Source organism: Paramormyrops kingsleyae, chromosome 2 (genome assembly GCF_048594095.1).
Source record: "Paramormyrops kingsleyae isolate MSU_618 chromosome 2, PKINGS_0.4, whole genome shotgun sequence".
NCBI lineage: Eukaryota > Metazoa > Chordata > Actinopteri > Osteoglossiformes > Mormyridae > Paramormyrops > Paramormyrops kingsleyae.
In genome coordinates this window covers 16,150,851-16,175,972 of record NC_132798.1, presented here as the reverse complement: position 1 = coordinate 16,175,972, position 25,122 = coordinate 16,150,851, and the positions used below count along the sequence as shown (strand labels likewise).

The following is a 25,122-nucleotide window of genomic DNA, read 5'->3' as shown; positions in this document are numbered from 1 at the left end:
TTTTTTTCCTCTGCAAATTCATGACGTTCAGTAAATGTGCGTTTGGTCCGGGCGAACTCCTTCTACTGTTCGGCTGTTGAGATTATCAGTGCTGTTTATTTAGTAGAGATTTGTGGAATTTGGTTCATCGGAAAACGGAGGAGCCCAGCGATCGGAGACCGTAGGTATTACGCTCTGCAAATCCAGCCTAGTTAGAAGTCGGTCCCACCATCCCGTTCAGCGTCGGATATCCCAGCTACAGTTATTTTATCCTGTAGCCAAGTTAACCAGATATAACTATTGCAGTGAGATTCGTTTGCATATATATCTGTCTGTGTTTTTAAAATTTTAATATTGTATTTAATAGTTTGCTGGCTTTCAGACTGAACCCTAAGAAGCCTTAGTGAAAAAGCCAAAGACTGTCATGACTATGGAAATGTGTCTTAATTTTTAAGGGAACCAGAGTTAGGCAGCTAATATTCCTGTAAATATAGCATTAACAAACTGACTGTTAGGGTTTTTTTATTTTTAAAAATGACAATTCTATACAATTTTGGTAATGATTAACTTGCACTATATCTTTTTATTTCTTTGGAAATGGCATTGATTGAATAACGTTTGCACCCCTGAGTGGTGTAGGCCTATACTGAGTTTTCAGATTAAAACTGAAAAACAGTGACATTTTATTTCTTAAAATACTGACGATGAATTTATCATTTTAACATACTTTTAACTGAAATGGTCACAAGTTACAGAACGACGGCGACAGCAATTATGTAACGATGAAAGTGTGATAAGCACTTGAATTATTAGCAAAGATTTTTAAAAGTGGGAATCGCTTATACACCCTGAGATTAAAAGTTTGTAATCGTTTGGCTAATTCGGTCCGTGGTGCCTCGGAACAGGTGACGGGACGTTTGGGCCGCAGTCTAGGTGCATATTGGACGGACTTTAGTGTGCTCTTTTAAATACATACTCATACATGCGTACAGAATTAATATTTCACAGCAAATTTCACAGTAGATGGTGAGTTGGAGTAATGGTAGCAAAAAGTATTTTTTTCCGTAGAATGAGTGACATTATTAATATGCCTTTACTAATTCAGCTGCATTTGTTCTGTTTTCACGACTTTTTCCACGAATTTTGTCAGCCCCCCCCCCGCTCATTTGGACCCGTTTAGTCGCCGTTCGCATTGTGCCTGCAGCCCGCCTTAGTAATTCACTGACTTCATGCCCAACTATCTGCGTAAAAACGATATTAAGTCTCGCACTCCTAACCCCAGGGTCAGCTGCTTTATTTCTCAAACTAGAAGGTATGCATGCATTTTTAAATGTTTGTTGTCTTCATAGCATATAACTTGGAATCTGCGAATTCCCACAGTTCTAGCAGTGTCGCAGTGTACAATGGCACTCTGTGGCTCCATTACCTTTTGTTATAAAACTGGTTTATGATTCATACATAGGTCTAGAAGTGTTTTTTCCATACCTGACACATTTGGAGGATTATGCCAGAAATAGTTTTGATTACATTTGCTTGCTTTTTGGTAACTTTAATTTCAAACTACATTGATTTTTTGGATCGGGACACCTGTCAGAAAAGTACTTTTTGTCGCTTTCACTTGAGCCTCACGACTAAAACTACGGCCGAAAATGCATTTTTAAACTATTCTCTGTGCAATGAAGAATTACAGAAGTGTCCTTTCGTATTTGTAGTTTTTATGTGTTCCAGGTTAATTTGGAGGCACTTGTGATGTTGGTGAGAACGGCTATACGTTTATTGCTTTGAGTACCAGTGGTCGCTGATTGAGAAGAAATCGGAGCAAACTTCTAGGTATCAACAGCCTTGAGTAAGCGATTCCAGCGAATGCAAAACAAAAAATTGAATCGAGGAAGTCATAGCGAGTGGACGGAAATGCCAGATAAAATGGTTAAAATAAAGTGCTTGCAGGTGATTGTCACAGTGTAGCACCAATAGGCCTTTTGTCACATACGTTATAGCTTCAAGCAGGAGCGATTCTGGTATTTGACACTCGGTGGGTGGGTGAGGCACACTGAAGAAACATTGTACACCACTCCCCCTCCCCCAGGTCCCCTACAATACTTTGCTGAGGGGGGTGGGTTATGAAATGTATATGGAAATATGGGACAAATCGCTAAATGGTTACAGGAAAAATAATTTTAACAAGAACAGAGGAGCCCCTATGGTTTCAAAGGAAATGCGGATGTTGGGTGTTGTTCTCCACAGCAGCCTTGTGCTGTTCTTGGCCTGGTCTGTCATTCGGTGTTAAAGGGCAGCGCTGCTTGCTGCTCTCAGCTGCCCTCTGTTCTTTCTCTTGAATCCCACAATCCTACTGCGTAGGAAACACGTTTCCTGTATCTATACATTGACTTCTGTAACTTCTCTTCTGCATCTGGATGCCTCTGGCAAGGATGTAACATACTGTTTGGCTCCGGCTAGTAGTTTAAATTTGGATTCCAGCGTGCAATTTCCATATGGTACAACAAAATGTACTAGTAATTATTACTACATCTGTTTCAAAAACGATTTTTAAATAGTGCTACATCATATTTTCAGTCCATGACCATTGCAAGTATCTGACATCATCAGCTAAAGTACTTTTCTTTCTGATAATCTCTCAAAGTACTCAGTGTTTTATCACTTTAATTGCATTACATTCTTAATTTATATGAGTGGATATCATACTTAACTATAGTAATGTACATTTCCTCAGAAATTCCTGGTCTGTTTAATGTCTAGCCTTCTGGTGACAAGTCTAGTTTAAACTGCGTACTTTTGCAATGTGTCCATTTCTCGTGTAGGTGGTGAGCTTTCCTCAGCTCCAATAGTCTAGCAGTCTAAAAATGGAGTCGTGTGGCTTTCGTTATTGACACTTTCCAAAAGTCATAGCGGTAAAGCTTTGGTCTCAATGCACAGGGTGCCGTAAGGGGAAAGAGGAGATGCCATTGATTGATTTGTTACATGGCTTTCCCAGAATCATCACCATTGGTACACAAAGAGTATTGTTTATAATGTGAACAGTGGGTGAACCCATTATGATGATAGAATTTTCTGATGATATGCTTTTTATGCTTCTAAAATGTTTCATCACGTCAGGATTTGTTTGGTTGTTCTTGGGTGTTCCAGAAGTTATTCTGACAACCCATACCATGTGAAAATCTTATGTATAATTATGCTTTTCTGTGTTTTTATGTACATGTTGCATTATCTCTTAGCTTTCTATCATGGGCTGGAATGCTTTTGTTTTGGTTTGTACTGCAGAAGCAAAGTGGCTGCCCTTTCAGGGCCATGATGGATACTTGTTTCCTGCCATGTTGAATCAGTCAAATTTTATCACTAACATGGGGGGGGGGGGGGGGCTGGTTGGTGGATGTTGCAGGAAGAACATATGATTTTTTCCTTCCTGTTTTATTAATGTCCATGGCTGCATATTTACTTTTTGTGTAACACTGCAGGCCTTTGGTATCTTTGTGTGAATATCCAGACCTGTGGCCTGTACTATGAAGCGGAGTTACTGGCTTATTGGGGTAACTTGTCGGATTTAAGGTACCACAGTTTAAATGGACTTCATATTCGTTCACTTACATTTTGCCCAGACTACCTTAAATCCGACAAGTTTCCCCGATCAGCTTGTAACCCCACTTCATAGTACAGGCCCCAGAACACTCTGGCTTTGCAATAAAATGATCAACATCGCCAACGTTTGTATTCCGGGCGTCTGAATCCCCTCTAGGTCCTGGATGACCAAACAGCTGTCCGCTTGTCCGATACTCTTTATCTATGGTCAGCTGTACGTTAATAATAACATCATGAAGTGCTTCAGAAACGTTAGGAAACCCACAGAGCTGAACCTGTTTCTCATCCTTCACTAAAACTGCTTTACTGTTTTTTTGGTTTTTTTTTTGGTATGTTTTGTTTGTCTGCCAGTGTGACAGCACGGTCATTTTCCAGCCAGCAACAATGTTCCCATACAAGAGACGATGACGGATATTGGATTGCGTTTGTTTACTGGGACAGCTTCATTAGCACGCATAATAAGCCTAAGGCAAGTAAAGAATTCCCTCAGGCAGAATTCCACTCGGCAATATTCACTTGAATTATCGCCCCCTTTTGCTATTCTCCATTCTGTCGGAACATTAGCTTGGCTGCCGTTCCAACCTTTTGCCCCAGGGGCAACGTTCCATTGCAGGATGTGACTCTCCTTCCGTCCTCTTCGTTACTGACCAGCTGCTTGAATTTCGGCCAACGCTGTGTTTACTCAGGCAATTTTTTCTGTTAGTACAAACAGAAATCTATTTTGAAGAGTATTTGAGTTAGATCTAACAGGACCATAAAAAGGCTGAAATAAAGAGCAGGACTTGCGTATTTAGACAAGTTATCATGCCGGTAGTATTGTCTGCATCCAGAAACCCCTGAAGATGAATGGAACTTGATGCTTTTTGCATATTGGCAGCGTGTGGCTCAGTGGGCTAAGCCTGTGTGCCTGTAATTAGAAGGTCACCGGTTCAAACCCAGCCTTAGCACGTATGCAGGTCCTTGAGCAAGGCCCTCAACCCTACAGGTGGCTGCCCTTTGTGGACAGCTTACTCTACAAAGAGCAAGGTGAGGGAGGCGTAAAAAAGAATTTCCCCAAGGGGACAATAAAGGATCTATTATTATTGTGCTGTGACTGTGTGTGCTTCTCAGGAGATATTCTATTGGTAATTGTATGCTGCATAGAGATCTGCCCATCTCATGACAAGGTAGGGACCCGTCCGCATTTTGGTTTACCACCCCACTAGTGCCTTGTGCTTGTTTCCCATCAGTCCTTAAATGCTTAGTCTAGAAACAGTTGTACTGGTGGATCTGGCATCTAAATGCTGGTTACGTTTTATCCGGCTATTTGGACAAAAGCTACATTTTCTTTAAATGGGTTTATCTTGTGCAATAAGTTCAGTTAGTGTTATTTAATACAGTATTTATTCAAGGAATGGTAATTCTCTTTGCTGCTCCCTTGATCTGTATAAAGTGTGTGTGTGTGCGCCCTTTCTGTCCCTGTGTGTGTGTGCGCCCTTTCTGTCCCTGTGTGTGTGTGTGCCATTTCTGTCCCTGTGTGTGTGTGTGTGTGTGTGTGTGTGTGTGTGTGTGTGTGTGTGGTGTGTGTGTGCGCGTGCGTGCGTGCTGTTCCTGCAGCTCCAGTCTTAGAGAGAAGAGACAATTACATATTAGGGAAATGAATCAGATAAGATCAGAATCTCTCCGTCTTTAAATTTCTTATTTGGCAGGGAAGAGATCTGGGAAGAATGAGATGTCTACAAACATCACTGATTTTTACGCTCATTCGAAATGTCCCAATAAATATCTTATTAAATTGCTATTTACTGTTCCAGCTCAAAATTGTTTTCCGAGCTGACTTATCTATAGCCAAACTGTCCAAAATTTACTATATCATCATATCAGTCCAAACTGAGAAATGCACGGTGAATACTCCCTCGCTGCTTTACACGCACTGTATGTCCCAGCTTGGAGAATTCGTGGAGGGAATCATCTCAAATCAATGTCTCTGCTGGCCAGGCGTGCCGCTGATAACAGATGGAGGGATGATGCTCCACCCATCCACCCCCAATGGCTGAGCGATCTAATGTCCTCTTTAAAACCGGAAAAAATAAGGTACTCGGTCCGTGGGACTGTATAAATTTGACAGAGTATGGGCTCCCTTTCTAACACACTGTCATAATTTGGATGTGCCCCTGCCCTTGACATTTAATAATTGATAATTATAAGATAATTATCTTAGTTCTCTGTGTGTAATGGTGGCAGCCCTTAGATTTACTTATTGTTTTCAGTCTCTTTGTATAGACTGTTTTATTTGTTTATTCTCTCTGGTATTGTTCAATGTGTCTGTCAGCAAAAACTCTGTCAGAGCTAGCTGAAGGGGGGTGTGGTAGGGCTGAGTGTTCCGTACTTTGGGGAATTTTTCTAACATTTAAGCTTAGTTTAGTTTAAGCATCTTACATCATTTTAACTGCCCATTAATGTTAGTTCCAGCTTTTCTTCCCTACACAGTGCCTGAGCACTGATTCCTAAACAGAATGGCGTTTCCCCCTCCCAGATAACGTGACACTTACTCTGAACAGAAGCCCTCTTTGTTCTCACAATGGCGATTCCCTGCCCACTAGGCTTCACTTCTAAACAAAACATGAAGCTGTTTTTATTTCATTTTAGAAGCCTGTTGGCTTTGGTTCGAGTATCTCCAACAGGTTGTATACTGTATGTAACAAACAGCAATTTATAATTCATGAATTAGAGCTTGAAAACAAGACGTGGAAAGACGACCATGGTAATACCTTTCCAAGGTTTAGACATTGTCGAGCGACACCCTATTTCAAATTTGAGTCAGGTTATGTTCACCTTAATCTGCATCGGATCAGTAAATTCAATCAGCCCATCAGTTGATTTTCAGTGGTTGCTTTTGTGTTTTTCTGGAAGCCTTAATGGTTAAATTGAAGCTGTGTGTCAACAGGAAGTCATCTTGACCCCTTCTTCTGCTCCCAGACTGGGAAAATGGTGTTTTCTGCTCACCAGCTGTACCGACAGGGGTCCGTAGCTGAGCCTCAGTCGCGAAGCGTGCCAAATGGCGGAGCTGGCCGGGCTGCTGCTGGGATCTGTGTGGTGCCGGACCGGGCCGGAATTACCATCCGTGTGCCCCGACTACTCCGACTCTCGAGCTGACACCTTTCTGCCTGCTGCTGGAGGGACAGCAGATGCTTTTGTCCAAACAAAACGGATAAATTGGAAACAGGACAAGAAGTGTTACTGTTCGGAGAAGGGGGAATTTTCAGTGCAGAATTTGATTCACTTGCTCTGCTCTCCTGGCCGTTTGCCTGGTATGGTTGTCAAGGTCTGTTTTTTTTTTCTTTTTCCCCTGTTGTTGAAAGACTGGATGGTACATGCCTAGAATGTGGGAACAAAAGAGCGTGCCCTTAGGAAAGGCCCGGCCTCGTAAACGAGTCCCCCCCCCGCAGCCCTGTCCCTAAGGCCGCCCCCGCTTCGTAAGGCTTGGCATGTCTAAACACACCGCCTCCGCGTCTCGCACAGTGAAGCCATTGAACTCCAGACTCTGTCAGTTTCGTTATGAGCCTGCGGATGTTTCCTTACAAATGGTATCCATACGACAAAAAAAAAGTCTTAAATAACAAATTCAAAGAGGACAAAAATGCCTTTTTAGTAAAGCGGTACTGCACAATTCTGTAGTGTACTTATGTAGAGTATATTTCTGAGAAACGGCTGTTTGTCAGTTATGGAGCTTTAACCCTTTGACTGTCTGGCCCGCAGGTGTCTTGAAAGTGTTTTAGCAGTCTGAAAGCTGGCGTCATTCTGGCCTGGTCTGTATCAGTGGCCTGGTTAGTTAGATACACTTTTGCCTTTCATTACAATCAATGAAATTTTGTCCGTCCACCCCATTAATCTTCCAATCACTTACCTTAGTCTCGGAGATTTGGGGGTGGGGGGGGGGGGGGTGAATGCTGTCCCAGGTGGCAGTATATTGGCGTGTTTATTCCACAGAGGACAGTAATAAGATGTTTAGCTTTCTGGTAAATGTTTGCTGTAATACTCCAAGTGCATAACTGAGTCTGAGTCTGCAAAATGTATCCCGGTTTGTAACAGCATGGTTTTAACACTGTATTTGGTTTGTCAATTTGAAGTGGCTTATCTGCCAAATTATTTGTTTATGCAAGTAGGATTACATAACTTGTCAGGCACTTGTCTATGAATGGCTGTCATTTCAGAAGATTCTGGCGATTACTTCTGTTTTTTGGGTAAACAAAAAGGAAGATAACGTCTCCCTGGAGTGGAAACTCTGGGTTTGGGATTTCCGCTGCTTTGAAGTGCCACTTAAAATGCTTGATATGCACCAAGCACTGAAAAACCCGGAATTCTTTTTTATGGAAAAGTTATGTCACTACCCTTGTCCCTACACTCTTACGGTTTGCACCAAGGGGGGAGGTGCTGAAGCGGCCAAGCGGCCTGTTTTGACTCGTTGGCATTTAGGTATGTTTTCTGTTTCTTTTTATGGGTCTGTTCCCATCGGCAGCCCTGCTAGAGCACGTTTGGACTTGCTAAGGCTATCACCATGTTTGTAAAACTGCAAGACGCATTTCTCCTCACTGCAGATCTGGGTTAACAGTTTGCACCTTCTGTAGGTGAAAAACTTCTTTTTTTGTGAACTTGTACCAATGGTGTTATTTTGAGATATAGGTCAGTCAGGCGGCGTCCGCAGCCTTCAAATTCGAACCCACTTTGTTTGTTTGTGACTCGTTAAGACATCGTAATGTAACTGATGCATTGCATGGAAGGATCAGAATCCAGTTTGAATCTGGATTTTTATTTGGTTCAATGGTGCACACCTGTTGGTAAAGTTGAGCATGGTGTCTTAACCCCCTAAATATGATTTATTGACGATCCTTTGGTCTGGGTTGGTGAGCCTGGATAGGTCAGTCTGTAGAGCTTTGGGCTTTAAGTCTCTGTTCGGGCAATGCTACTCATGAATTTACGCTTAGGATCCGTAAAGTGCATCTTACTGCTGACTCTTGTAGCTCCACAAGTAGAACATTAGCCTAAGGATACAAAGGTCATGTGTTCAAATCCCAGGGACCACTCACAGATTTTAACCCTTCTCTCTACTGTAAGTTGCTTTGGGTAAAAGTGTCCGATAACTGTATTGATTGCCTTGCAGGTAGAAGCTCTCCAAATTGCCCCGGAATGTTCTTGCTGCTGTCACTGCGACCTCTGTGACTCGGAGCTCCACTGCAGTGCTTCCTTCAGGATTTCAACATGCGCAATTTTCTGCTCTGGGTTCTTTTTATGACCCTATTGACCAGAAAAGGCTACTGTCAAAGTAAGTCCTCCACATGTCAGCCAAGCCTTCTTAGATGAGACTGGCTGGAATTCTAAACTTGGGAATTTCACAGGTAGCTGTCCAGCTGTTGAATGGCTCTGGTTGGAGCTTATACCTTCTGTACCTTACCTCTGTTTGTCTCCAGGTCCCCACTATCCCGCCCCAAAGATCGTGGGGTTGGGTCACAACTTCTCATCTCAGTCACTAACTGTCACTTGGGAAAATGACCTTTCTTCCACTGTACACTTCTTTGATGTTGAGGTCCTTCGCACGGAGACGAAGGAAACTGTGCATTCTGTAAGTTTTTGATGTACCTCCTCACTTGTGTCTACGCTGTCGTTTTTGTTGCAGGACCCCTGAATATAATGATGGATACAAAATGTCCTTAATGTTACAGTCTTTGCTTTAGTCAACTTTGTATTTTGTCCTTTCAACATTTCTTTAATATAGGCCAAAATAGGAGGCACACATCTGGAACCAGCACATTTACTTTGGACTGTCCTTTGAATGTCTTAGTGTTTCTCAGTAGCTTATATCGTGCAAGAAGTGGTTCTGTGGATCCACTATAATAACAGGCCATACCCACCATAATAACAGGCTTAAAGTGAATGGTAAAAATAATGCGTGGATCAGAAAATGTCAGCTAATTTAAGTCAATAAAATAGTGAAAAATGATAATGATTAGTGATTTATTTTTGTTACAGGTAGCCACAAAAATTATTCGCAATTCATTGAGATGTAAAAGTGTAATTATTAGGGTTGGGGGGGGGGGGACAGTTGTTACAAATCGCGGTTCTCGAAGGTGGCCATTTTAATATTGCTGTGAGAGTGCTGTGTGATTTCTGAACATCTGTTTAAACATGGGTTACTGAAATTATTGTTTGCATTTGGTGCTGCTAATATTATTCTAGTTGCACACAGCCTAATTTTGTTTTGTTAAGGCCTGACATGCACGCACGTCTCTGTCAGGGTGCCATCTTGAATGAGTAACGCCAGTACAGAGACTTTTCCAGCGTCTCAATTTAAAGCCGCAACTGCAAGTGTGTGAAATGTAAACTTTCATTGAATATCTTTATATCACTTCCCTGTACATTTAAAAAGTTTCTAATTAAATCCAAACTATTTACAGCTTTTTTTTTTAAACTCCTCCCTTGGGTTTCTTCTCACCCCGTGTCTTTGCTCTCTCATTGGCTGTAGCTTGTCACTGCACTCATTGTCAAGATACTTAGCCTGCTAGATATCTGACGGGTGTCGGTGTAGCATCGGCGACTGCGTCCAGTCTCATCTCTGAACTAAAGGCTGATTTGTGGAAAGGCTACGCCGTGACTGAGGCAGCTAGCCTATGCTGTTACCAACATTTGAGCATGTGTGTTGATCACCACCAAAACACTAGGTGATACAGTTTTGGATTTTGCATTTGTCTTCTGACTCTGTGTGATTGTTGAATCACGCAACAGAAACAAAAAAAAAAAACGAACATTTAACAAAGTATCCATTTATTGAGTCATGGTTATATTTGTGCTCCTCCAAACTTCCCATAGACGAATTTGGAAAAATGTCGAACCGCTGCAAAGTCACGTTCTATGCATTTTGGCTTCTGAAGTTATTAATGATGTTGATTTGATGGAGAGGTATAAATCAGCCTTTAAAGCAATCGAGGGCCGATTTGCCAGCATCAAGGGAACACCAGTGCGCCTCCGATCTGGGGCTTTTGTTGGCGAATGGCAAAAACCTTTGGCCAGCGGCAAATGGGGGCAAAAATCGTGTAGCATGACCTTGGCATTTTTTTTCTGTATTTTTTTTAAGCCCGGTCAAAAGCACACACTTGGATGAAGGTGTCTGAAATGAGTTAGCATGTTTGGCGTTTACAGATAAATATCGGAGTCCTGCATAACACAGCCAAAAGACATTTGTAGACTTATCAATTACTCTCTCTGGTGTTGACATAATTTATTGGGAGGGCAAAATGTTCCCAGACTACTGATTTAAGTAACGTGGGAGGTCTTTGAGCTCTCCAGCACTAGCTGTAACCAACTCAAAGCCACAATTAGCAAAATGTTTTCCATGTGGAACATCTACTTGTGAATTTAGGTAGCACCCGTGTCAAGAAATGTATGCGTGTTTGTACTGACTGCCTGTTTTTTCATTGCGTGTTCCAAACTGAAAGTGCAGTAAACTAAACAAATGCATTTACCTTATCTTTACTTTAAATGCAGACCTGAAATTCTTTTCAGTAAAACCTGTTTAAATATTATGATGCATGGAATCGGCAAACATATATTAATGTAATATCTATTTGGGCGGTCACTGCCAATTCCCACCCCTGGTAATTATTAATAAACATAGTAAAGTAGGTTTTAGGTTTGAATGTGTGAATGTTTTAGGCTTGAGAAATCCCCCCCCCCCCTTCAGATAGATGTTTGGCTTCAGGCGACCCCACTTCCCCTCTCTGCTGCGTTTTGAGCATACGATGTCTTGGGAAATTTCCCCACCCTCTCCCCATGCATGTTTGTACAGATTGCCATATTTTTGTTTCTCATAATGAAAGTGAAAGCCTTGCTGGTGCCATTAGACACAGCAGAGAAGTGAAAATATTTCACAGCTGCATGATTTCCTAAATAACAGGTCTAGGATTGCCAGTTCTGGGTATTAGATTTCAACAATCTTGATGATAAAAGCTAAAATAATACTGCATTGATCCCATGGAGAAATTCTGGATCACAGGTTCAGTTTTTTGACAGATGCTCTCCTTTTCACCCTGCATTCAGTGAAATGTTATTTCCCCAGGAAACAGTGGCACCCCGCACTGACGGTACCGTCCAGGAGTGGAAGTGGACCTCCCCTACTCCTCTGGAGTGCACCCCCCTGTCGGTCAGGATCCGCTCCAGACTGCTGCAGTTTTCCAGCGAGTGGAGTGAGCCATGGAACCTTACTGGTAATGACCCTCACACTGACTGAGCCGTATTTATACAGGTATAGTAACAAGTGGCTCAGTAAGTGACACTGCAGCGTGACAACCTCCTGCAGTCCAAAAGCATGTAGTTAGTTCAGCTGGTGTCCCCTAGTGTGTGTTGGTGGCCTGTGATGGCCTTGTGTCCCCCTCAGGGTGTCCCCAAACATCGTGCCCTGCGTTTCCACCATTCAGCCCCAGGCTCACTCTCACCTTGTAAAGGATAAATGGTAGTGAAGAGTAATGGAGGAATAAAACCGAATTGTAGTGCCATGCATGGTTAAAGTCCATCCAGCATCCTAACCCCTAGTCCAGTTCTGGGGTGGCTGGGAAAAAAACTGGCCGCAAGTAAGGGGAACTCCCACAGAGCAGGGGTGGTGTTCACAGTCCCAATCCCGGGGGCTCCTGCACTCCCAGGCTGCTAATTATTATGTTTTTAATATTTCTGTATTTCTTATGTTGACAGTCAGGGTGGTTATTTTCAAATTTGCATTTTGTGCATGTGTGAAAGACTCTAACAGTGATTTACCAGCTCTGTTTTAATTTTGACAATAGGTATAGGAATATGAAGAAATAAATCGGTATAATTATTAAACATGAATCCAATGGCAAGTCATTAAACAAAACTTGGTAACTGGTTTCCATTTAGCAGTAGTTTCATTTTTAACAACAGATTAGCCTAGAGGAGTAAATTTTCATTCGTATAACCACTGCACTGCACATCTGTGTGTCAGTGAGACAGCGAATGGAGACAATGTGCAGCGCTGCTCATTAATTAAAACTTATCCTTGATTCTGAGAGCAGAGATTAATTACAATTACCGTAATTACTGTCCTAAAGAACCCTTTACCCCTTTACCTTTTGTCACATACACTGTTGTCGGTCCAGCCGAAAACTGCACACCCAACCTTCCACGAACGCTGTAATACAGTATACATGAATACCTCAACTAGAACAGAAATACACCAACATAGCGGATGACAGTCTTTACTTCCTGTGGGCGGTGCAGTGTGACGTAAATTGCAGCTCTGCAAGTCAAGGGGATAAAAACTAAAATGAGGCTGATTTTGCCTGCTTTGCTATTTTGTTGTAGTTCATATTACATGTTCATTGTAGTTTTTTATTTTTTTTGAAAGCTTATTTCAGTTGCTCATTTTTTTCACTTCTAGTTTTAGTCTTAATTTTCGTTTACCCTGTTGACAGTGATCACTTTCAATTAAGCTGAAGTTAACTTTTTTTTTGTCATTGAAATCCACATCTAAAAAGATGACCTGTCAGGACCACCTACATATACAGTTGGATGGGGGTCTTTCCTGGACCACCCAGAATAGGCCAGTGCTGGGCTTTGTTTTCATGTGACCTCTTCCTTCCTGTTGGTTATGACTTCCCTCCAGGAAAGGATGTTCCAGAATACAGAAGAGCACAGTTGTACCCTCAGGACAAAGTGGTTCCTGTGGGCAGCAACACAACCTTCTGCTGCATCGTGCCAGACGGCAAGAAGTTTGGCGGCATCAAGGACAGCAGCGTCAAACTGCCCTTCACTCGAATAAGCAGGCGGAGCTACGTAAGCGTCAGGATCAATCAGCAGGCCTCCAACTCCTCAGGGACTAATGTCATCTGCCTCTATCAGAGCAGAGAGTTTGCAGACGGCGCCGTTGTCTTTGTTGGTAGTGAGTATATATTACGGTGTTACTTATTGTCATGCGTATTTGTTATTCAGCTTGTTGATTGTGCGTCAAACTCTTCTAACCTGAGTCTTTCTCCTTTACAGTGTTTTTGGTTTTTAGTTATACCAAAGTCATACTAGGACTAATTTTATTAGGCTCACTTTGATGGAGGGGGGGGGTTATGGTAAAATTATGGTAAATTAACATGGCAAGGGCATAGATTTGAATATGGATGTAAGGACATGTTCCTACCAATATTGTTTTCTGGACTGATTTGGTCCCTACCAATGTTGAAACCAGACTTCCTCCAATTGCTCATGGATTTTTGGGGTCCTGGACCCACCCTGACCCCCTTAATTTGGGAACCGTGGGTGTATTTCAGCATCTGTAATGCCTGAAAATGAGCCAGAAAGGTAGTTAAAGCCTTTGACGCTGCAGTAGCTTTATCTTTTCCTTGCTCAACTTTGCCCTCTTTTGGCTAAAATGGAAAGTTTTTTGGAAGACGACTACGAAGCGATAACGGTGACGATGACCTGGATAGTCCTGCGGTTTACAGATCAGAGAAAGTGCGGACTGTTAGCGTCATAGAGAACCGACATCAGTGCTGTGTTGTTGGCCTGCAGACCCTCCCGATCCCCGGAACTTGGTCTGCGACACACGGGACTTGCAGTCGGTGGAGTGCGGCTGGTCGCTTGGGAAGTCTACATACCTGTATGGGTCACGGCGGACATTCTACTCCCTGAATGAAAGGTTAATTGCCACCTCTCTTTTTTTCTTTGCCAGTTTATTTTTCTCACCTCAGGTCACTAAGTAAAATGGAGATGCACCAATTGTATTCGCCAACTATCCGTACTGGCAGATACAGCAACCGTCGGCTAGCCAATATTTACTGCCCGTAATTCCCATTAAAATGGTGACCCGTATTGCATTGCACATCTATGTACTAAGCAATTAGAAACATTTTTGCTATGTTGAATCATTTATCATTAGCTAAAAACATTAGAAATGCATTTTGCAAACATTGTTCTGCTACAATTTCATGAGGAGGATCTACCGATTCATAATTTCAACACAAAAATTTGATTGGTCCCCTTAACCTTTCCATAGCCCTAGCTTGTATGTGAAATTGCATTATAATGATGCATTAAGTTTCCTTGAGTCCTTAAACAGAACTGACTGTGTTCCCAAATATTTGTCTGTGCTCCTAAATTTTTTTGACTTGGGTAGAACTTGGAGCCCTGATCAAGTGTGATAAACTCCGCAATTTTCTGGTTAATATCTCTTGATTTTGTACTGTTTGTGCTGAATTTCCTTTTGCTATCAAATGCTCGTGTTTTTGTTGGACTAGCGTTCTTTGGAAGCAGTGCAGCCTTCTTTTCTGTGTTATAAATGTTATAAATATATAACGTGTGCCGTTATAAAATATAGCTCACTGGGACTGTTATGTGCCAAAGGTGGTATTTTCTTACTAAAAATACTTTTCATATTTTTGGAATGTAATGTATCGGTGACAGTTTGAAATAACTGGCTGTCAGTATCAGCCAGAAATTTCTTTATCGGTGGATTACAAAAAAAATGTAAATAATGAAAAAATTGTCAAGCTCTTTGAATTATGGCTTTCTTGTACTGTTCGTTCATTCATGCTAGAGCACATTATCTGTGCTCGACCCTAGATTTGCTGTTTTATATGGGGAATTCTGAGCTTTGGTATGTTGGTTCTGGTCGGGCCTTGAGCATCTTTAGCACAGTCTCTAGTTCAACACCTCTTGCAACATTAGCGGAACTAACCAAGAACGATTTCCTCTGCTTGCCCCTCATCTCAGGGAATGTGAGAGTGCAAATACAGTATCTGCCACAGAGCACAAGTGCAGATTCAACATAACTTTGGCACCGGGAGAACAGAACTGGACGTTGACAGCCAGGAATCTTCTGGGGAAGGTGGAACTCATGGACACTGTGGACCTGAGTCACAGAGGTGAGCGCTCCCTAACCCTGCCTGGGTTCTAGGTGCATGGTTTCATATTCCACATGAATGTTCTGAAGCCAGGTAGTTGAGTATCTTACTCACTGGTGCTCTAGTGGACCTTATAAAAATTTAGACATCTTTTTGGTTCCTGTGCAATAGCCCCAATTGCGTGGTGTTAGACCCATTGGGCATCATCGCCACCGATTATGAGCGCAGTCATTCCCAAGTTAACCCCAATATAGAGTGACATCCAGGCAGTTTCTGACCCCTCCGTCCACCCCCCAGTACGCCCACGAGCTCCAGAGGTCGTCGTCGAGCTGCTGGGAGCCTGGAATGCAAGCCTGCGGTGGCACTGGGGGGTGCCGTGGTACGGAAAGCTGCCTCTTGTGTGTCAGGTGTGGATTTTCAGCGATGGGAATCCTAAACCGGTAAGTGGACAGAAGCCAGTATGTTTGCCGTAAAGGGCTTTGCTTCCTGTGTGAGCATATAACATCACAGCAACATTTTCTCTTCTCATAAACAAAAATGTATATCAGACTCATAATGACTTTAACTTGCAGTATCGGGAATTTGTATAATGTTTTGCAGTTTGCATTCAACTTCCTTATTTCCTGTTGTTTTTTTTTTTTTTCTTGGTCAGACCAATGCATTACTCTGACTTATAAGTGTTTTTGAAAATCCATTAAGACTGCATTTCAGAAATCTTGGGAAATGCATCAGACATCTAGAGTAAACAACTAAACAGCAAATTATAATCACATCAAAGTTATCCTATCTTGTGGATACGACAAATGTAGCTCTGATGGATCCCTTGTATTCCGTGAACTAAAAGAACATCTTGTGCTCACGGAACATGGGATTGAGCAACTAGCAAACCATATGCGTAACGCCATAATTCCTTATGTAAAGAGCCTGATCAATGTAAATGTTATAAATACACGTTTTCACTCCCCCATGCATTAAATAAGTGATTAGAAGATGGATGGGTAGAAAAAATTTGAAAATACTTTTATCATGCTTACCGTCAAAAGTATGAAGTACTGAAAGTATAGATTCTATTATGTATAAAACAGATTAAATACTGATTCTTGGTATGGATTCTACAGCCTACACTTCCAGTTTGCTCTGACCACCGAGATTGGTAGGCTGCCAATGCACATACCTAGAATATAGTATATAGGGATATAGTAGAGATGACATGCATTTTTGCTTGTGTGTTAAAATACAGGTTATAATAAACGATTAAAACGTTTTTACTACAGACAAAATTGCAGCTGAACTTAACTTTTTATTGTTATGTTATTGTGAGTATCGAAAATGCTATTAAATTGGAACTTTTTGTTGTATCATACTGAAGTGTGAAGTTATTGGCATTGTGGTAATGCTTGCACTTTGCTTTCTCTTCCTAAAATGATGAGAGCTCCATGAAAAGCATAGGGTGTAAAGAGAGCATCGGTGGTATCGTGAGAAAGCGAGCTGCCCCAGCTTAGTGCAGTGCAATGACGTAGACCTTGACGTAGACCTTGCCGGTTTTTCTGTGCGCCCCGCAGACCCCACACATCTATGTGGGACTAGGCTTGACCCAGGCTCTGCTGAGGGACCTGCGGCCAGACTCGAAGTACGCCGCTCAGGTTCGCTGCGCCACCCAGCAGAATTTCTGGAAGTGGGGTGACTGGAGTTCAGAAATACGTTTCAGAACCAAGGAGGACCGTAAGTACCTCTTAAATGTGTCCATTGAAATCATTCCCTGACCGTCACCATAAACGTGTTGACTTTTGTATGCGATTTAGGTGTCTAAGCATTACTGGTAACGCTTACTCATTACGTTATTACATGGAACCAGTGTTTGTATAATGTGTTGATCAAATTTAATTTGACCAGGGACATTTGGGTTGATGGGTTGATACAACTGTTTTTTGTTCTTTTTTGCCATTCACATTCAGGGCCTGACCCAGTGGATTTTTGGGTCCAGATGCGCAGTGAACTTGACAGATGCATCGTCTGGAAGGTCGGAGCCCCCCACCTTATTTCAAATAAATCCAAGCTGCCAGATTTTGCTCTCACCCTGGCTAACAGTTTATGTACATTTCTGTCCACAGCCTCTGTCAAAGAGTCAGAGACACGGGCAACTTAAGGGCTACGAGGTCAGCTGGAGTACCCCGGGTAACGGGGTGCAGCGGAATTCTGTCCCCTCAACTGGGCCATACCATGTCCCCATCAGATTGGAGGGCCTTTCCAGTGATTATGTAGTCACAGTGATGGCGTGGAATAATGCAGGAGACTCCCCTGCCATCAGCATGACTGTTCCAAACTCCCCGGAAGGTAAGATGGAACATAGGATAGGAAACTCGGTGATGCACATGTGGCTGGCTCTTGCTTGTGGTCTAGCTCAGCGTTTCCCAACTCGGTCCTTGGGGACCCACAGACGGTCCATGTTTTTGCTCCCTCCCAGCTCCCTGGTGTGAACATTTTAGGGAGCTGGGAAGGAGCAAAAACGTGGACCATCTGTGGGTCCCCAAGGACCGGCTTGGGAAATGCTGCTCTAGGGATATCCCACAGATTAAGTCATATTTTACGATGTCTATCCCACGGCTGGATCTGGCTGCTAGAGGCCCATTTTTTGACCCTTTGTGACATTTCAGTGTTTCTACTGGGAGCTGTGGATAGACTCCAGCAGATCTGAAACTTCTAACAAAAAAAAATAAATCATAAATGTAGAACATCAGAACTTTCCAGTTACTGAATCACAGATACCTGGTTATGCCAGCCTTGTGTGAGCAGGCCCGTTGGATCTTTTTGTAGATGGTGACAGCGCTCTTTCCGAGATGGTGGGCAGAGACGGGATGTTCCATCTGTCCTGGCCGCCGAGCCCCAATTCCACCTGCGGCTATGTGGTGACCTGGTACCATATGAGCTGGGAGCAGAACTGCAGCCTGGACTGGGAGAAACTGCTTGGGGACAACAGCAGTACCAGAATCCAGTCGGGTATGTGCTGGGGATCCGCCGTGGAGAACGCCTCAGCAGGGTCTGTGAGGGTTCAGCTCCAACGCCAGGGTAGAGGGTTCAGAATCTGGGGTGTCTTGAATACTTGGGTAAGGACTGAAACATAGATGCAGTGAAAAAACATTAGTTAAAATCAGCAGTCAGAAGAAAAGGACTCTACTCAGATATTTCTATCTACCTTCCATCCATAGTTTAATGAATTCTTCGCATATTCTCATGGAATCTGCAGTTCCTCTTCATTTGCTAAGTCAAAAGAGACCACTAGAACATATAGAATAAAAAAAGACTGATATCTTCATTGAAGAATCTTGTTTTGTGTGAGGAGCCTGCACCTGACCTTTCTGACTTGACTTTCAGAGAGCTTCATAGCTGGGGAGAGATACACCTTCTCTGTGTACGCCTGCACGCCTGGAGCTCCACTGCTCCTGGAGAAGAGGCTGGGATACGTGGAGGAGCAAGGTGAGGCCAAGATGGTGCCTCTGCTCATATCTGCTCATACTGTCTATCTCCCACCTCACTAAGGTCTCTCATCTTTCCAGCCCCAACTGGGACCGTAACCAGGCTGATGGCTGATCAGGAAGACTCCAGCGTTCGGCTTTCCTGGGACCCTGTTCCCTTGGAAGGCCAAAGGGGCTTCATTCGTGGATACCTGATTTACCTCTACAATGTCACCCATCTTCAGCTTTTAGGTACCCATCTCTTCAGTTGCCTTTGCAAAATCCCATCATCTCTGGATGTAGGATGATCTGTGCACTAGGGCTAGACTCACTCCTAGAGCTTGGTTAATTTATGAAACATTCATATGTGCATTGATTTATTGAGCAGCGCCCTTTTATCCAATGTGACATACATTTTTGAGAAATCAGGGTCAGCCAGTCCCTGGAGCAAATTGATGTTAAGGGTCTTGCTGAAAGACCCAGTGATGAAATCACTCTACCGACCACTGAACTCCAACCGGTGACCATCTGATCGCGGCAGCAGAGTCCTGAACCTACAGAGCCACACGATGCCCCACATCTGATAGAAAGTGATCTTACACTGTCCATCCAATGGTCATGAGACACCATTCTGATTGCACAAAAATGGGTGTGGCTGTGAATTGCAAAAAAAAAAAAAAACTTTAGATTTACAATATGGGCCGGCACACAAACTTAAACTGGAATGCAGTACTAGGGGAATGGTCATGTACCTTAATCTTAAGAGGTTTAAAAGAGGTGCAGGGCCTAATCCCCAAAAGCAGTCATTAGCCCCAAAAGTGGGCCAGCACCAAACTGGTTTCTGTTCATTCATACATACAACATCCCATACAGCAGCTGTGGCAGCCTTTTCTAATTATGACAAATAATGCATTGTATGTATCTCTTTCATGACTGTCACTGGTCTGCTTTTTATCCATTTCAGCTTACCGTATTTTCTCAAATAGTGCCTGCCACCTTTATTAACCAAAGCCGCAGAAGTAACAAGCCTTTATTTGAGGCAGGCTTGTATTAGAGGCAGGCCTTTATTTCTCATTCCCTCTATTAATGCATGACTCTGTTAATGCAAATTCTGTATATGAATGAGTGAAACACCACCATTGTGTCAGTTTCAACACTGTAAAACATACTAGCTACATGTATTGGAAGTATTCTCTTAATCTGTGTAACGGTACATGCTCATTTCACCAGGTGCTAAAACTGACTAAAGGCAACTTAGATGCACATTTCTAGATGTTGCTTTTTCCGTTCAAAACGTTCGTACAAGTGCACCAGTCGTAAATGTCCGAACTTTTTCAAAGTATATTTTATTTATTTCTTTATAAATCCCGAAGTCTTCATATAAATGTGCGTACAAATGCCATCTATTCGGTTCGTACAAAGCCTTTATAAATGAGCCAGCAGGAGTTAATGCGCCTGTATTTGGGGCCCGGCCTGTATTTGGGGCCCGGCCTGTATTTGTTTGTCAACCCCCTTCGCCAGCCATTATCTGAGACTCTGATATTAATTGAATCCCGGTTTTAATTTGAGGTACAGTATGCTTTTATCCAAAGCAGCTTCCAAATCCTCCTCTGTCTTTTTGATTATGGCTCTCCAGAGAACATCACAGATCCTTCCACCATGAGCTACACTGCCACGCAGCTGTCCTACGCTACTTACAAGTTCACAGTGAAGGCTTATACCTCAGCAGGAGCTGGAAAAGAGGCCACTGTGTCCATCAAACTAGACCCCTTCAGTAAGTAACCACTTTTGGGTGTTTGGCTGTTTTGGTCCTGATGTTCCTTTTGGTGTAGCGGTTCACATGCTTTGTTACAAATATGAGCATGTTTATCAGTCGTTGGTTAGTTGGCGTTTCTAATACATTTGTCTAGCTAGTCATCCTGTTCTGGGTACTTTTTTCCCCTTTCTCCCTGAGTACTGTAGGTACAGTTGCATTGGTATATTTCCTTGCTCTGTCATATTTTGCCTTGGATGGCTCTTGTGCTAATGGATATATTTTGATGTTCTTCAGCTGACCTCCTGATAATGGAGATTCTCATTGCTGCCGGCTCCATGGCTGTCCTCCTGGTTCTTGTCACTGCACTCTGCTACAGCAAGAGGGAGTGGTAAGCTGTGGTTTCTCCATTTCCCAGTGATCTGGGTTTTATGCTTTCAGCCCGTCCAGAAGGTGCCCTGACTACAGAACAATTCCCAAAGGAAAGGAGCTTGTGGTAAAACGTTTAGAGGAACAAAGAACCTATTTCGCAAATTATGGGAAGAATATGATTTAGCTATTGATTTGCTGAGAACTTAGCGATTTGCTAATGTTCACTTAGGTTTTGTTTGAATGATTTATTGCTTGACTGATTTAGATTGACTGGAAGTACATTAAATTATAAACAGGATTATAAGAAGAATGGTACCTCATGACCCTGAATAGGATGAGCAGTTAGGTAGATGGGAAAATAATGGATTTCTGTTTTTCTTTTAATACCTTACAGCTAACCCACTTTAGGCAAGCCAGCTCTTTCTGTGAAGGACTTGTTGCAGAATGAGAGTCCTGTCACAGACCATACCATTGTGTGTATTTGCAATAGAAAGTCAGTGCACTGTTGCCTGTTTCAATGCAGATTGCACTTTGTATGCTGTGTGGGTCTCGGACACCTAGGCATCTAGATTTTTTTTTTAAAACCTTGTTCTCTCATAGGATGAAAAAGACCTTCTACCCCGAGATTCCTGAGCCCAGGGTACCAGAGTGGAAGCCAACACAGGTGAGCTCCAGTTTGCATGGTCTCCTGTTAGATTCTCCCTTCCTGGCCTGACTGGGTTAAAATGAACCTCTGCTTTCCTAAGGCGTTCGGCACCCAGACGCTGGACATGACGCCGTGCGCCCACAGTTCCGTGCACATTGTGGAGAACCGGCGCCGCATGTCTGGCAAGGAAGAGTTAAAGGTGGTTCTGGAGGACCCTGAGGAGGAAGAGCAATGGGGAAATGAGCCCCCCGACATGGACTCGGATGAGCAGTCCTTCCTCCGGTATTACAACCAGGTGGTCGGGGAGGATCCCGGGCTGGCACCCACTGGTACGGGATCGTCTGGATTGTCCTCCAGGTCCACGGGCTCTGCCCGCACTGAGGTAACCTACACTGGGATCCAGATGTCATCAACCTCGGCCTGCTCTTCTGCGTGCGTCCCTGCCACAATGGAGGCCCCTCTCTCCGGTGGGTATAGGCCCCAGATGGCCTCCGTTCCCAATCAGGCTGAAGTGTCCGACGACCCCCAGCTAGATGCTGACACAGGATACCAGCCCCAGTGCTCCTGGAAGCTGGACTCTCCAGAAGAGACTAGCTTGGACAGCTCCCTGGGCAGCCCTACGTCGGTCAACTCATCTCAATTTTTGCTCCCTGAGCCCTCGGGAGAAGAGAACTTCAGTCATGCTCCTTCTACCACCTGGTTTCGGAATCTCCTCTCAGGCTCTGGCAAACCCTGATCTTGGTGAAACTGCAGTGCCAGTTCTTGCAGTGCCCCCTAGTAGAATGGATTATTTTGTTGATTTGACTTGTTGGAAAGATATGCTTGAGAGGCACTATTAATGCAGAACATTGGTTAATGCTATTGTTGCTTGCATCGCTTGTGTCTCCAGGTGAAGAGAAAGAAGTACTGAAAAATGACTGTTGGGGAAGAATGTTTGACAGGCATGTAAGGGGCAGGGAAAAACCAGGTGTATTTCCTCATAGATCTCACTGGAATGTAGTTATTTCTGTGTTGTTAACCAAGCCAGTACTATTTTAAGTGTTTGTGTGCTTTGTAGGCTGTAACCTTTCTGTGTCTCCTCACTGCATACAAAGCTAGTCAGTCTGCAAAAACAAAATGCAGATGCACACAGTAGCCTTGGGATTATTCATCCATTAATCCTCAATTTACAGTTAAATCTGTGTTAAAGGCTGTAGTATCACTATCTTATATTGGTTTATAAGCAGAAGTATTTACTGCTATGTTCAAGCATATAAAGTATAGATTACAAAGATAACGCACCAAAAACCATGTTGTGTGAGAATCTGTCATTATAAAAAAAAAACACTAGTGTTTAATGCCTTTCAATGTCATTTGTCTGTATGATTCATATCTGTAAATGAAACGTTCAAAGGTTGAATTTGCTTTCAGGCTTGAAAGGGTCTTATTAGTGCCTCAATACAGATCAATTTCTCTACTGGTCACAGACAGGTATCACTGTGCATGAAGGGAATGGTTGTTAATATCAAAGAGTAGCTTTACTGACATTTTATTTTTTTAAAGAACTACTGTGAATTTTTTTTGTTAGTGTTAAAAATTGCAAAATAACTAAATCAGTGGTCTATTTGGGAGTTTGTCTCGTCACAAAAGACTGACGCACTAATACGATGTCACAGATGCGGCTGTGGGGTGATGCTGGGTCTGCCGCAGTCCCAGCAACTTGGGGAAACTGGAACTTAGCACTGGATGTGTGGTGCCCCTTTGCTTCCTTAGGGCAAGCAGGTAGCACAGTCAAAAGGAGCCGTAAATCTGTTTCAAGGAGGTATCCTGCTGTTGTACCCTTAAAGATACTTAAGTGAATCTGTATTATTCCCAGATATGTAAAAAAGAAAAAAATTATATCCTTAAGCTATGCAAGTCTCTTCAGATAAAAGGCTTCGCTAGTTGGCAATTTTTTTGAGAAAGAATGTACTTACTAATGTACTTTGAGATGTTGGGATGTTGGTCCATGACTTAAATTTTCCGGAACATTGGAGGAACAGTGAAAATCTATTGGACTTATTCTCGTAGTGACCATAGTGGTCAGAAAGGGATCACTGTCTCTGCCGGGACAAATCGGGTCAGGGAAGGGCACTGTCTGGAAATTGATCAGATTTTTCAGCAATCGATATCTGATTCACATTGCAGCAACTGACCACTGACCCTTTGGAGTTCTTACCCAATGACAAGGGATTGTTGACGGGGTTTATTCAGAACTTTGGAAATGGTAATGTAGCTCGATTAAAGAAATGAAAGTTGAATTGGACTACATAGTCCAGAATGTGCAATGTGAACGTGACTTTGAATTTAAATTCAATTTCTCTTAATTCCACAACTTTTGAAATACTTTCAGGGATTTTCCACTGTATTCAAATATAACCCCCACCCATGCTATATCCACGTGGTTTCTTCCATCCTGAATGACTGAATGACAAAAAGAGCATCAGATTGTTGGAGCAGCCCCCCCCCCCCCCGTGCTTCCTCCGTATTGGAATCAACTGGACTTTTATTGGTAGCTAATACAAGGGAGCAGTTTTCTCAGTACCCCTAGTGGCAAGTCCCGGTGAACATTGGCTGCCTTCCTGTTGAGCTTGCACTACATTACAGAGCAGCTAGATTTAAGCTACATCCATAATTATATTGTTGACAATACCATGAAATGTGATGTCTAAAATAACTGTGGCCGCACTGGACAATGAAGGAGTACCTTTGTAAAGTGTGTATTGACGGTGGTGGTGGAGCTTATCAGACTTCCAGGGTTTTTACCTGATAAATGTGTTTTCCCTTTTCCGTTGTAGAAACCTTTTAAGAAAACATACATATATGTACACTGAATTATATGATTATGTAAACGCTATGTATTATACTGACTGCCTAAATATGCATGGTAAATTTCTGATCGCGTGTAGGACAGAATAGTCCTCAAAATATTTTACAGCAGTGTTTGTGTACGACTGTAACACTAAAGCAGTAAGGGAGATGGGCGCTTCGCTTTATGTACAACGTGCTAACTTGTTTCATGTAGCCACATCCTGTCATCGCGCTTATGGCAAAACTGGGCTTTATATCTTAATAAAGAATTACACGTCGTGCATTGATTGTCCTTGTTTATGAATTTATTTTTACCGTGCGCAATTTTAGATGTATTTAGTTTTATATCTCATCCATTCATATTCAGATGAGTTTTCCTGATGGGGTTCGAGGTGAGTTTTACCTTTTAGCTACAAACATCTCTGGTTAATAAACCTTTTTGCAGCGACTAAGGGCTCTCCCATAGACTCACATTACGCATTGCGTAACATATAATTAGGAATATAAACACTTTACGTTGAGAGTTTATACAAATGCTATTATAGACAACTGTCACAGACTAAAAAGATAATCTGGGCTCTTGGAAGGGAGGCAATATGAGTTTGTATATTTATTGTCCACACA

The 25,122-nt window shown here is 42.7% G+C and overlaps 1 protein-coding gene across 3 annotated transcripts; it reads left to right on the top strand.

Annotated features, from left to right (window-relative positions):
- The first annotated feature begins 9 nt into the window (after nt 1-9).
- lifra (LIF receptor subunit alpha a) lies at nt 10-24,785 on the top strand. Of its 3 annotated transcripts, none has more exons than XM_072706588.1 (18): nt 10-164; nt 8,718-8,875; nt 9,021-9,172; nt 11,663-11,810; nt 13,220-13,495; nt 14,116-14,242; nt 15,316-15,467; nt 15,744-15,886; nt 17,009-17,168; nt 17,402-17,466; nt 17,558-17,780; nt 18,261-18,443; nt 18,819-18,920; nt 19,001-19,150; nt 20,535-20,672; nt 20,949-21,042; nt 21,624-21,687; nt 21,770-24,785. In XM_072706588.1, the coding sequence occupies exons 2-18, from the start codon at nt 8,812-8,814 to the stop codon at nt 22,403-22,405; spliced, it is 2,877 nt and encodes a 958-aa protein (XP_072562689.1). In that variant the 5' UTR covers nt 10-164; nt 8,718-8,811; the 3' UTR covers nt 22,406-24,785. The 3 variants fall into 3 exon arrangements, with proteins under 3 accessions (XP_072562689.1, XP_023692483.2, XP_023692484.2); XM_023836715.2 differs by having other exon boundaries at nt 14-164; nt 8,714-8,875; XM_023836716.2 differs by lacking the exon at nt 10-164 and adding an exon at nt 5,539-5,646 and having other exon boundaries at nt 8,714-8,875.
- Nucleotides 24,786-25,122: the final 337 nt, after the last annotated feature.

What these genes read in the sequence shown, in the direction of transcription:
- lifra (XM_072706588.1), top strand. Translation starts at nt 8,812, where the DNA reads ATGCGCAATTTTCTGCTCTGGGTTCTTTTTATGACCCTATTGACCAGA. An exon ending in TGAGCCATGGAACCTTACTG is followed by an intron (nt 11,811 to 13,219) that starts GTAATGACCCTC and finishes ACTTCCCTCCAG; the next exon opens with GAAAGGATGTTCCAGAATAC. An exon ending in CAGAGTGGAAGCCAACACAG is followed by an intron (nt 21,688 to 21,769) that starts GTGAGCTCCAGT and finishes TGCTTTCCTAAG; the next exon opens with GCGTTCGGCACCCAGACGCT.